Genomic DNA, 14,240 nt, shown 5'->3' on the forward strand with positions numbered 1-14,240 from the left:
GGTTAAAATGAGTGTGTTTTGCTCCAGGCTGTTCTGATCTAGTCAAATCCAGTAGTAGAGGGTCCAGCAGGAGTGATAAAAGCAGATAATGCAGGTTTGAATCAGCGTTCACCTCTATAGGCCTACTGTGCCTTGTAGCATTTATATAAACAACCTGTTTTGATTACTGTATTTAAACTATTTTTAGAATTCCAGCCTGAGTTCAGTAAGGCTTCAAACTGAATCTGTGGAGATACCATTCCTTACTATGAACACACACACAGATCTGTGGGGACTAATCCTTTTAGCAAGGTCACAGTGATTTGCTATACAGGGCACCTCTGGACTAGGTACTCCAAATATTTCAAGGCATGAGATTTATGAGTATTGTTATTACCTATGAAATAGGCTTTGATTATCATAATTATTTGGGTTACTCAAGCATAGGGTAGTTGCTGAGAATTTTGACAAAAAAATGGGACGCCTGGGTGGCTCAGCGGTTAAAGTGTCTGCCTTTGGCTCAGGGCGTGATCCTGGGGTCCAGGGATTGAGTCCCACATTGGGTTTCCTGCGTGGAGCCTTCTTCTCCCTCTGCCTGTGTCTCTGCCTCTCTCTCTCTTTCATGAATAAATAAATAAAATCTTAAAAAAAGAATTTTGACAAAAAAGTCCTCCCTTTTAAAACCATACTGTTTTTTCTTTAAGACTTTGATGCGTGAGGTTGTATTATTAATGCCCTTTTTATTTTTATTTTTTAAAATATTTGTTAGGGAGGGAGAGAGCATGCATGCATGTTCAAGGGAGAGGGAGAAGCAGGCTCTCTGCCGAGCAGATGAGGATTGCAGGATCATGGCCTAAGCTGAAGGCACTTTGCTAACTGAGCCACCCAGGCACCCCTATCAATGTCCTTTTAAAAAAATACATAAAACTCATACCAAAACTTACTCATTTTAACCATTTTTAATCATGAGAGACACAGAGAGAGAGAGGCAGAGACACAGGCAGAGGGAGAAGCAGGTCCCATGCAGGGAACCCGATGTGGGACTCGATCCCGGGTCCCCAGGATCATGCTCCGGGCTGAAGGCGGTACCAAACCGCGGAGCCACCCGGGCTGCCCCATTTTTTAAAGATTAATTTATTTATTTATGAGAGACAGGCAGAAGCACAGGCAGAGGGAGAAGCATATTGTTGAGCATATTCACATTATTGTAAAACAATTCCTAACTCTCTTTTGTACATCTGTACAGGAGATATATGATATCTTTGTGATACATGGAGAAGCTGGGAATTGTTTTCAGATTGTTTTTTTGTTGTTGTTGTTTGTTTTTTTTTGTTTTGTTTTGTTTTCAGATTGTTAAACCTTAAAAAGTTCTTGGGTATCTCAAGCTTAAAATACATACCAACAAGTTCTCATTCATTCACAAATGTTTATTAAACACCCACTATAGTGGGAGTTGTTCCATGTTCTGGGGCTATGGTGATGTAAAAGAGAAGATCTCAATATTCATGGAGCTTACCCTAAGTGGGAGAATTGATATACCGCAAGGAATTAGGGGCACCTGGGTTGCTCAGTCAGTTAAGCATCCGACTCTTGATTTTGGCTCAGGTTGTCATCTCAGGGTGGTAAGATACAGCCCTGCTTCCAGCTCCGAGCTCGGCATGGAGTTTACTTGAGATTCTCTCTCCCTCTGCCCCTCACCTTGCATGTGCACTCTTTTTCTCTCTCAAATAAATGAATAAAATCTTTAAAAAAATAAGCACAATGATTAATAACCTAGAGGTTGATATCTTTAAAATCATCTTTTTTTTTTTTTAATTCATCATTTCTTTCAGTTAGAGCTCCTATGAAATGAAACTACCAGTGAGTTTGATTTGAGCTGTATTACTTGTATATTCACTTGGGCATTTTATGTCTTCCATTAGAGACAGTATTTCATTTATGAGTCAGAAAAAAAGAAAACTTCATTTATGAGTCTAAAATTGGATTAATGGCCCTAAGCCCCATTCAGAAGACTTCGGTGGAGGGGCGCCTGGGTAGCTCATTCAGTTAGGCGGCTGCCTTTGGCTCAGGTAATGATCCCAGGGTCCTGGGATCAAGCCCTGCATTGGGCTCTCTGCTCAGCAGGGAGCATGCTTCTCCACTGCTTGAGCACTCTCTCTCTAAAATAAATAAGTAAGACAGACTTCAGTGGACTTTATCCTCTGATCTAAAGCCTTTTAACAGGAACGCCTGGGTGGCTCAGTGGTTGAGCGTCTGCCTTCGGCTCAGGTTGTGATCCCTGGGTCCTGGAATGGAGTCCTGCATCAGGCTTCCTGCATGGAGCCTGCTTCTCCCTCTGCCTGTGTCTCTGCCTCTCTCTGTGTGTCTCTCATGAATGAATAAATAAAATCTTAAAAAAAAAAAAAAAGCCTTTTAACAGGTACCACATCTTACAGTTTAGTTGTGGATAGGGACAAGTAAGCAAGGAGTTAGGAATATGCATTTAGGTAGAAGAGGTGCAGAGTGCGCATTAGTGAGAAGTTCAGAAAAGATTTTCCACAGGAGGTGACAGTTAAGCAAGCTGAATCCTGAGAAGTTAGCTAGGTGAAGGGAAAAGAGTGAGTATTCCAAGTGGAAAGCACAGCATATTTTTTTTTATTAAAGATTTATTTATTCATGAGAGACACAGAGAGGCAAAGACACAGGCAGAGGGATCACGCCCAGAGCCAAAGGCAGACCCTCAACCACTGAGCCATCCAGGCATAGCATATTTGAAATCATGAAAGTGAGGAAGAGAATGGTGAACTCAAGGAACAGAAAAACTGAAATAAGTTTAGCAGGACAGGAACCAAGAGTCTAGAGTAGCCAGTGCTGAAAGTTATGTCATATGATGGTAAGCATTGACCAGATCATGTACTTTCTAAAACCTTTGCGCTTTATCATAAAGCGGAATTGGGGGACGAGTGTGATACATGATGCAACAAGCTTTTTTGTTTGTTTTGTATTCATGAGAGATCCTTTTAAAGAAAGGCAGAGACATAGGCAGAGGGAGAGAGGGAGAAGCAGACTCCTCTCAGGGAGCCCGATGTGGTACTCGATCCCTGGACCCGGGATCACACTGTGAGCTGAAGAGCAGATACTCAACTGCTGAGCCACCCAGGTGTCCCTGAAACAGGCATTTTAAAATATATATATATTTTTTATTTATTTTTTCATGAAAAACCCATAGAGAGAGAGAGGCAGAGACACAGAGGGAGAAGCAGGCTCCATGCAGGGAGCCCGATATGGGACTCGATCCCAGGTCTCCAGGATCAGGCCCTGGGCTGAAGGTGGCACTAAACCGCTGAGCCACCCGGGCTGCCCAAAACAGGCATTTTTAAAGGATCTTTCTGGTTGTAGTGTAAAGTTGATTAGAGAGGAAATTACACTGAGGGCATGGAGACAAATTTGGAAGCTGTTGTAATAATTCATCTGAGAGATGGTGGTGGCAAAGACTAGGATGGTGGCTATAAAGATGGAGAGATGTGGACTAATTAAAGAACTATTCGAAGAGAGGATTGAGGGGCACCTGGGTGGCTTAGTCAGTTAAGCATCTGCCTTTGCTCAGGTCTTGATCCCAGGGTTATAGGATCGAGCCCTTCATGTCTCCTAGATCAAGAGGAAGCCTGTTTCTCCCTTTGCCTGCTGCTCCCGCTGCTCATGCTCATTCTAACTCTCTCTCTCTCTCTCTCAAATGAATCTTGGAAAAAAAAGAGTTGATAGGATTTGGTGGTTGACTGGATGTGAGGACTGAGGTATGAGAGTCAAAGTCAGATGTGGGTGTAATCCTCAAGACTGACTAGAAGGGGCATAGCGGGGAAGCCCCGGTGGCTCAGCGGTTTAGCGCCACCTTCAGTCCAGGGCATGATCCTGGAGACCCGGGATCCAGTCCCACGTCGGGCTCCCTGCATGGAACCTGCTTCTCCTTCTGCCTGTGTCTCTGTCTCTCTCTGTCTCTCATGAATAAATAAATAAAAATCTTTTTTAAAAAATGGGCAGAGGGGAGGAGAGTGAGTTCATTATTGAGTGTGTTGGATTTTTAGATTGTTGTGAGTAGGCTATCTTAAAAAAACAGTCAAGGAAGCAGAGAAGAAGAGGGTGGCCCTCTTCAAGGAGAACAAGGAAGTCATGGAAGCAAAGAGAGGAGATTGATTTTATACGAGTAATGTCAGTGAAGTAGTGGGGATAGAAGTCAGATTGAAGTACATTGAGAGTAGTAGGCAAGAAAGTTGAAAAAGTTTGGAGCACCTGGCTGGCTCAGTCAGAGTATGCGACTCTTGATCTTGGGGTTAGGAGCCTGAACTCCACGTTGGGTGTAGAGATGACTTAAAAATAAAAAGTAAAAATAAATCTTAACAGAAATATAGATCTTTTAAAAAGAAAGCTGAGAAATTAGAGACCTGTTTTATTACAGATGGAGAAGAGAAAAAAAAGAGGATGCTAACTGAAAGGTATATGAAGTAAAGGAGGATATATATCCAGTCTTCCCTGCCCCCTTGACTCCAAGTTCTTTGAGAGTAGGATAATGTTGGGTGATACTGAATATTGCATCTGATCCATTTGGTGGAGCAACTTCCAGGTTGTAAGATACCTGAAAGCAGAAATTATTTCATTTATCCTGTACACAATGCCTGGCACATAATATGCATTTAGTAAATGGTTGTTGAATGAATCAGAAAAGATCTATATATATTTTCTTGTTATATTCAAAAATGAAATAACCTTTTCTTCTTTCTTATAGATTAAGCATATGATGGCTTTTATTGAACAAGAAGCCAACGAGAAAGCAGAGGAAATAGATGCGAAGGTGAGATTCCATCTTCTAAGTTTAAAAAGTTATCAAAATTTCATGTTGTTTGGCTTTGATAACAGTAATTAGTAAAATTGCTTAATAGCACATTGCATAGTACTGCTAAGGATGTGTCTTATCTTTAATGTTAAAAATAAATTTTCCTTTCTAAACATTCTGATTGCCAATAAGTATCCTGAAATTTTATGGTAGAGAGTAGACAGGTAATGGATTAATTTTCTCATGGAATCTGGAATCCAGACATTCAGCATCTATGACTAATTATGATAGTTGGTTAGGGGAGAGTATAGTATTTTTATATTGCTATATATTTTTTTAAAAGTAAAGGCTATCAGATGAGAGTATGGAAGCAAGAACTTCATGTTTCCTTCAATGACTCCAAAAGCAAGAAAGGAGAGAGAGTTCATTTTTAAAAACCTGTGTTGACAGGGGCACCTGGGTGGCTCAGGTGGTTGAGTGTCTGCCTCTGGCCTGGGTCGTGATCTCAGGGTCCTGGGACCCGGCCCCATGTTGGCCTGCCTGCTCAGCAAGGGGTCTGCCTCTCCCTATTCCCACTGCTTGTGCCATCTATCTCTGTCAAGTGAATACGTATGATCTTAAAAATACATATAAAAAATAAGGGACGCTTGGGTGGCTCAGTGGTTGGGCGTTTTTGCCTTTGGCTCAGGGCGTGATCCTGGTCTGGGAGCCTGCTTTTCCCTCTCCCTGTATCTATCCGTGTCTCATGAATGAATAAATAAAATATTTTTTAATAAAATAATTTAATAAAAAAATTAAAACCCATGTTGACAGTACAGTTGTCCTCAGGATAGTGGCCTAGGAAGCAGGTGGTGCTCCAGGTGCCAGGGTGGGACAGAATGAGGTTGGTGTTGCAGGAGGTGCAGGAGAAAGGCCTCTGGCAGGTTCTGCAGGAAGAGTCACATTGTTTACAAGCTCCCCCCTCTGAATGGTATCCTGAAGGAAAGTCAGGGGCACAGTGGTCCTCCAGAGACAGGTTGCGGGCATTCTCGCAGTTCAGGCAGTTGCTGCTGCTGTCATGGAGATGAGGTGCACAGTGCTGGCTCGGACAACGACAGTCCGCAGGATTGTCACCGTGTCCCCAGACAGCTCTGAGAGCTCCAATGCAGCGTGCCCCCATTCACAGTGCTCCTGAGCTCTGATGTAAAGATTAAAAAATAAAACCTTAAAAATCTTTTAAGGAAGAGACTGTTTTGTCTATCACTAACACATAACAGCTGATAGAGTATTGTTTAATTTTTGTTTGATGAGGGCAGCCCGGGTGGCTCAGCAGTTTAGCGCTGCCATCAGCCCAGGGTGTGATCCTGGAGACTTGGGATCGAGTCCCGTGTCGGGCTCCGTGCATGGAGCCTGCTTCTCCCTCTGCCTGTGTCTCTGCCTCTCTCTCTCTCTCATGAATAAATAAAATCTTTAAAAAAAATTTGTTTTGTTTGATGATCATGATCAGTTTCTTTCTTTTTTTTTTTAATTTTTTTTTAAAGATTTTATTTATTCATAGAGACAGAGAGAGAGAGGGGCAGAGACACAGGCAGAGGGAGAAGCAGGCTCCATGCAGGGAGCCCGACGTGGGACTCGATTCCAGGTCTCCAGGATCAGGCCCTGGGCTGAAAGCGGTGCTAAACCCAGGCTGCCTTCATGTTCAGTTTCTTGTCTCACTAGTGCCTTTATTTCCCTCTGAGACAAATGTAGAAATTCTGTTTTATCTGATAAATGCATTCCTATTTCAAATAGTCTTACCTTGTATAACAGTCATCTTTATTTCCCATGCTAGGTATAGAAAAAAGCTGTTAGGCATTTCATTTATTTATGTATTTATATTTCTTTTTTTTAAAAATTTTTTAATTTTTTATTTATGATAGTCACAGAGAGAGAGAGAGAGGCAGAGACATAGGCAGAGGGAGAAGCAGGCTCCATGCACTGGGAGCCCGATGTGGGATTCGATCCTGGGTCTCCAGGATCGCGCCCTGGGCCAAAGGCAGGCGCCAAACCGCTGCGCCACCCAGGGATCCCTGTATTTATATTTCTTAATTAAGATTTTATTTGAGAGAGAGAGTGAGCACAAGCAGGGGGAGGTACAGAAGAAGAGGGACGAGCAGACTCCCAGGTGAGCAGGGAATCTGACTCGGATTTGATCCCAGAGATCATGACCTGAGCCCAAGTCAGTCAGATGCTTTTAGCAGCTGAGCCATCCATATGCCCCCAGGCATTTATTTTAGGATATGAAAGTTCAAGTACCTGTGCCAACCATTAAACATCCAAGTGGACCACTTTAGCTAACTTTTCCAAAATCATTTCATAATGCTTAAAAATCATAGACATCTTGGGATGCCTGGGTGGTTCAGAGTTGAGCATCTGCCTTTGGCTCAGGATGTGATCCTGGGGTCAGGTCCCCACATCGGGCTCCCCAGAGGGAGCCTGCCTAACAGCTCTTCCAGCAGTCAGTTGTCCAGATAGAACCATTCCTGTGATAGTGTTCCATTGCTGGAAGAGGAATGTCCTGTTGTCTTCTTCCAGTTGCCTCCATCACTGTTCTGGTGGTGCCTGATGCTGGTGCAAGTCAGAATGGTGCTTCCTTGAGTGTGCCGAGCGAGTTCACTTGGACCACTTAGTTCTAGCCAGGAGCAGACACAATGTCTTCTAGTTAGACGGTTTTTTCCTTCTCTTTGGGTATTTCCCTTTAATTCTGCTTTATATTCTGTAATATTCCACACTTTGATTCTATTTGATATCCAAGTATATTTGCCACCCCCCCAAAAAAAAAACTTAATTGTAAGCTAGTTTGTCCGTTAAAATGCTATTTTTAAAATGTAGATCAGTTACTATAAACTTTTCTATTAAATATATTCTAGGCCAGGGGTGCCTGGATGGCTGAGTCGGTTAAGTGTCTGGCTCAAGTCCTGATCCCAGGGCCTTGCATTGCATTGGGCTCCCTGCTCAGCAGGAAGTCGACCTCTCCCCTCTGCCCCTCCCTCTTGCTTGTGTGCATGTGTGCTCTCAAATAAATACAATCTTAGAAAGTATATATGTATTTATTCTAGGTTGTCATTCAAAGCCTTTCTATATTTGATTTATATTTAATAATAATTTTTCTTACTGAGTACCCAAAAATGTTGGAGGTTTTTTTTTGTTTTTTTTGTTTTTTGTTTTTTAATTTATTTATTTATGATAGTCACACAAAGAGAGAGAGAGGCAGAGACATAGGCAGAGGGAGAAGCAGGCTCCATGCACCGGGAGCCCGACGTGGGATTCGATCCCGGGTCTCCAGGATCACCACGCCCTGGGCCAAAGGCAGGCGCTAAACCGCTGCACCACCCAGGGATCCCGGAGGTTTAACCTTCATTTATATTTACATAAAGTAAAAGCCATCCTTACTGAATTCTGAGGAGGTTTAAGGATTTTTAACATGGTGACTAGGCAAGGGGCACTTTGGGCTAATACTCTAGGTTTTCTGTGTTCTGTGCGCATTTGGTGCTATCATTGAGAAAACAAGAGGTACAGAAGATGACTTTAACACAGTAACAGCTGGAACCATGACAGGCATGTTGTATATATGTACCGGTGGTCTTCGAGGGGTAGTATGAAGTGGTCTAGCAGGACTAATGCTTGCTAGCCTCTGCACACTGTACAATAACTGGGAGCACATGAAAGCCTCCTTGTTCCAACAGTCACTCTGAAGATTTTAACAGCTTATGAATGGAGGAGACGTTAGTAGTCATCCAGGTCAATTTATATGTCAGCCTAGAGTTATTTTCTCTTCCTACAATTAGTTTTAAAAATTGGAAATTGTGGGCAGCCCCGGTGGCGCAGCGGTTTAGCGCTGCCTGCAGCCCAGGGCGTGATCCTGGAGACTCTGGATCGAGTCCCACATCGGGCTCTCTGCATGGAGCCTGCTTCTCCCTCTGCCTGTGTCTCTGCCTCTCTCTCTGCGTTTCTATGAATAAAGAAATAAAATCTTTAAAAAAAAAATTCTCTGGTCCCTTAGATAGCATAATAGCCCTTTTAAAAAATAATAATAATAAAATAAAATAAAAATTGGAAATTGTGATGAAGATTCATAGATGGGGGCACCTGGCTGGCTCAGTTGGTAGAGCATATGACTCTTGATCTCAGGGTCATGAGTTCTAGCCCTGTGTTGGGCATAGAGCTTCTTTAAAAAAATAAATTTATGGATGGTTGACCAGGACCAGCACTCCTTCCAGCCATTGAATTAAAGCTAGAACTCTCTGGTAGCTGAGTAATGTGGTTCTCCACTACTCCCTGAACTGGAAAACTACCTACTCCCAGAATTCAGGTCATGATTGTCGTCATCTGATATCACCAGATTTATTTAATGATCTGAAACTGTAATGTTGCTTTGTACTCCAAGTGAAAGGTAAAAATAGAAAAAAAAATTTTTTTTAAGATTTTATTTATTTATTCATAGGCACAGAGAGAGAGGGGCAGAGAGACAGACAGAGGGAGAAGCAGGCTCCATGCAGGGAGCCCGATATGGGACTCGATCCCTCGTTCCTGGGTCTCCAGGATCATGCCCCAGGCTACAGGCGGCGCCAAACCGCTCCATCACCGGGGCTGCCCTAGAAAAAAAATTTACAAAAAACTGCTCAGTAATTTGCACTGATAAAACAGCTTACACGTATATAACTTATTTTAAAAGGGCTATTAGATTTATTTATTTGGCCTATGAGGAAAGTATTATTTATTTATTTATTTATTTATTTATTTATTTATTTATTTATTTATTTATTTATTTATTTTAAAGAGAGATGTGGTGGGAGAGGCACAGGGAGAAAGAGAGGGAATCTTAAGCAGGCTCCACGTTCAGCCTGGTGCCCAACATGGGGCTCGATCTCACAACCCTGAGATCAAGATCTGCGCTGAAATCAAGTCAGATGGCTTAATCACTGAGCTACCCAGGCACCAGAAAAATACTATTTTAATTCTTTTGTAAGGGAGGACTAAGACTGAAATTACTTGACCAAATTTTTTTAGGCAGTAACCCAAATCTTCTAAACTCAATTCTATAGTCCCTCTAGTAAGCAAGTGGATTAAATTTAGAATACATAATTTTTTTCACGTACTGAATCTTCTATCTGAATATTTCCTATATAACTTTGTGGATAGGTACTCTTATCTTTTTTATTTTTTATGATTTTTTATTTTAGGTAGGCTCCACACCCAACTCATGACCATGGGATCAAGAGCAGCACACTCTACCAGCTAAGCCAACCAAGTACCCCTGGTGCCATTATCCTTGGTCAAATTTTCGGTTTTCTGGTTCATCATTTATGATGAAAATCACTAGTTATCCCTTTTGAGTAAATCAGAAATGATTTTTGAAGATAAGTCATAATAAACTTATTGTTTTTGATATGGAATATGGTGCTGCTACCAGCTGTTTAAAATAAAACTCAAAATCTGGTGTAATGAATTAGTAATAATTAATTCATTGATAGGCAGAGGAAGAGTTCAACATTGAGAAAGGTCGTCTTGTGCAAACCCAAAGACTGAAGATTATGGAATACTATGAGAAGAAAGAAAAGCAGATTGAGCAGCAGAAGAAAATGTAAGTAGATCCTGGTCACAGTATTCACTAAGGAAGCTTTAAAAAGTCAGTGGGACAGAGCAGGTGCTTTGGAGTCAGGCAGCTATGGGTTCGAGTCTTACTTGGACCACTTAAATACTTGTCTGACCTGGGACAAGTTGCTTAATTTCTTTCTCTTCATTTGTGAAAATGGAAGTATCACAGGATTATTGAAAAAAAGGTAGAATAACTGATAATGAAAGTGCTTGCCACTTGGCAAGCACTCAGTAAATACTTTCTCTTTGAAAATAAGTTGGTAAAAAAAAAAAAGAAAATAAGTTGGTAGAAATTACTGAATGTATTTCATTCAGGTTCTCTGGGGTATATACAAAGAAATATCTGTACATACATAGGAAGTATATGTATTGTGTATTTCTTTCACTGCAGTTTTTTTTATAATGCTCCACTGTAACTATTTTTCCATATCTTTTGCAGTCAGATGTCTAATTTGATGAATCAAGCAAGGCTCAAAGTCCTCAGAGCAAGAGATGACCTTATTACAGTGAGTAATTATTCTCTATTATAAAATTGTTCATTCACTTGCCTGTTACAGAGAATTTACTAGTTAAGAAGTTGAATGAGTTTTAGAGATAAAACATTTCATCTGTGAAATCATTATACTAGGTATCATAATAAATACAAAGTGAAGGGCGCCTGAGTGGCTCAGTTGGTTGTGTCTGACTCTTGATTTCGGCTCAGGCCATGATCTCAGGGTTGTGAGATCCAGTGCCATGTTGGGCTCTGCTGGGCGTGGGGCCTGCTTGGGATTCTCTCTCTCTCTCTCTCCTCCTCTCTCCCTCCCTCTCCTCTTGCTCCCCCCACCACCCCAAGGGGAAAGAAAAGTCTGCTTTGCCATATTAGTTTGAGTAAATTATTATTTCTGAGCCTCAGTTTCCTCTTTGGTATCTATTAATTATGATACTTGGTTCAGAGGGCTGAGATGTTTTTTATATATATATATATATTTTTGAAATTATTTAAAAATCAAATTTATATTTGGGCTCCATGCTGGGTTTGGAGCCTACTCTAAAAACTACACGGGCAGCCCCGGTGGCTCAGCGGTTTAGCGCCACCTTCAGCCCAGAGCGTGATCCTTGAGACCCAGGATCCAGTCCCCATGTCGGGCTCCCATAGAGCCTGTTTCTTCCTCTGCCTGTGTTTCTCATGAATAAATAAATAAAATCTTTAAAAAAAGAAACCTGGAGTCAAAATGACAACTGTGACAGCTACTGGGTAGTTGCTGTTATTTGTACAATTCAAGAGTTAAGAGACCTGTAACTTAAATATCTTAGCAGCATTCCTCAAGATGAGTGCCAAGGGTTATAACACTTATTGTTAAGTGTTGTAATTTGACCAGTCAATAGGTTTTGTATCTGCCTTATCTGATTTTTTTTAAATTTTTTTTTTAAGATTTTATTTATTCATGAGACACAAAGAGAGAAAGGCAGAGACACAGGCAGAGAGAGGAGAAGCAGGCTCCCTGCAGGGACTCCAGGATCATGCCCTGAGCCAAAGGCAGACGCTCAACCACTGAGCCACCCAGGCGTCCCTGCCTTATCTATTTTTATGCTGCCCTTTTTTGGGGGGAATGAGATTTAATAATATTAAAAGCAGAAAAGATCATCTAATCATCATCTTAAAGGTCATCTAATACACTATGGAAACATAATGGGTGTAATCTCTACACCCAGTGTGGGGTGTGAGCTTCCAACCCTGAGATCAAGAGCCAGCCAGGTGCCCTTGATGTGATTTTTTTCACCTACTTAAGTTGTATTTTATTTTTCTAACTTTTTTAAAAATATTTTATTTATTCATGAGAAACACAAAGAGAGGCAGAGACACAGGCAGAAGGAGAAGCAGGCTCCCTATGGGGAACTCGATGTGGACTTGATCCTAGGATCCTGGGATGAGGTCCTGAGCCAAAGGCAGATGCTCAACCATTGAGCCACCCAAGCATCCCTAACTTTTTTTTTTTAATCAGATTTTTTTAAGATTTTATTTATTTATTCATGAGAAATGGAGAGAGGAGAGAGAGGCAGAGGGAGAAGCAGGCTCCGCACAGGGAGCCGGTCATGGGACTCAATCCCGGGTCTGTGGGATCATGCCCTGGGCTGAAGCAGTGCCAAACCGCTGAGCCACCCGGGCTACCCCTTAAATCAGATTTATACCCAGTGTGGGGCTTACGAGTCTCATGTTCTACCAACTGAGCCAGCCACATGCCCTATTCTTTTAACTTTTAAAAAATTTAATTTGAAATATTTATTGAATATATTCTTGTAAGCTGTTTTAAATCTTTTTAAAAATCCTTATAAATACAGGGGTGCTTGGATGGCTCAGTTAAATGTCTGTCTTTGGCTCAGTCATGATATTAGGGTCCTGGGATTGAGCCCCATATTGGGCTCTGCACTGGGCGTGGAGATTCTCTCCCTCTTGCCCCACCCCCAGACTCTCATTCTCCCCCTCTCAAAAAACCAAAATATAATTATCCAAATTATCCACCATTTTCTTTAGGAGATAGGTTAGGGGAATTGGATTACATTTTATAACTTAGAAATACAAAGCAGCAGTTCAGATCATAGCACACGTATCTCCCCCAAATTTCATAGACCTGTCAGTAGCCCAAGAGTTTATTTCCGGAATTGTCACAAACAAAATTCTCTTTCAATACTGGCATCATCTTTCAGTTTTCATTCTATTTTGATTTTATAATTTAGCTTAAGTATACTTTACCCCTAACATGGGGCTTGAACTCAACAACCCCAAGATCAAGAGTTGCATGCTCTACCAACTGAGCTGGCCAGGTGCCCCAAGAAGCATCATATTTAATAGATTGCTGAGGAAACATGAGGAAAAAGCAGTCATGTTGGAGGAGACTAAGAAGCCAAGGGAACAGAAAATTTGAACAAAATGATAATCTAATAGAGCATCTAATGTTTCCAAGAAGGGGGCAGCCCGGGTGGCTCAGTGGTTTAGCACCGCCTTTGGCTCAGGGCATGATCCTGGGGTCCTGGGATGGAGTCCCACATCGGGTTCCCTGCGTGGAGCCTGCTTCTCCCTCTGCCTGTGTCTCTGCCTCTCTCTTTCTTGGTGTCTCTCATGAATAAATAAAATCTTTTAAATAAATAAACAAATTCTTTTGCTGTTGTGGTTTAGTCTGCTTTGTGCAGAATGTTTTGAGAATGACTGTTGGTTATGGGGAAGATTTTGAGGCTCTACTTTCTCTTGAGCCCTCAGGGACTAGAAACATCTTAAAGCTAATCAGACTCAGTATAGTGGAAAGGGTAATAACCTTACAGTTTCTTTAGTAGATTCCTTTATTCGCAGTTATCATAGTAATGCCTCTGTCAGCTAAGTGCTTGAAAGGAAAAACTGGCTGAGGATCAGTAAGTGGAAATAAAGCCAACCTGATACAACCATTGAGATGATTGCACCATGGGAAAAATGTGAAAAAGAAAGTGATGATCTCCTAATAATTACATATTTAGAAGAAAAATAATGTCCTTTTGGACATTTTGTTAACTGTTTTGGTTTTTTTTTTTTTTAAGATTTTATTTATTCATGAGAGACAGAGAGGCAGAGACACAGGCAGAGAGAGAAGCAGGCTCCATGCAGGGAAGCCCAATGTGGGACTCAATCCCGGGACTCCAGAATCACGCCCTGGGCCGAAGGCAGGTGCTAAACTGCTGAACCACCCAGGGATCCCCATCTTTTTTACTTTTTATTAAAAGCTAATAAATAAATAGATAGATAGATAGATGATAGATAGATAGATAGATAGATAGATAGATAGATAGATAGATAGATAGATAGCTTTTTTTTTTTTAGGGCTGCCCC

The 14,240-nt window shown here is 41.5% G+C and overlaps 1 protein-coding gene across 2 annotated transcripts in view; it reads left to right on the forward strand.

Moving 5' to 3' along the window:
• ATP6V1E1 (ATPase H+ transporting V1 subunit E1) overlaps positions 1-14,240 on the forward strand; it is a 34,310-nt gene that overhangs the window by 9,645 nt on the left and 10,425 nt on the right. For both annotated transcript variants that reach the window (XM_055315396.1, XM_055315397.1), the window contains exons 4-6: positions 4,739-4,804; positions 10,279-10,388; positions 10,842-10,908. In XM_055315396.1, coding sequence (XP_055171371.1) covers positions 4,739-4,804; positions 10,279-10,388; positions 10,842-10,908 — 243 coding nt within the window. The remainder of the gene's footprint in view (positions 1-4,738; positions 4,805-10,278; positions 10,389-10,841; positions 10,909-14,240) is intronic.

This window comes from Nyctereutes procyonoides, unplaced genomic scaffold, assembly GCF_905146905.1.
Source record: "Nyctereutes procyonoides isolate TBG_1078 unplaced genomic scaffold, NYPRO_anot_genome, whole genome shotgun sequence".
NCBI lineage: Eukaryota > Metazoa > Chordata > Mammalia > Carnivora > Canidae > Nyctereutes > Nyctereutes procyonoides.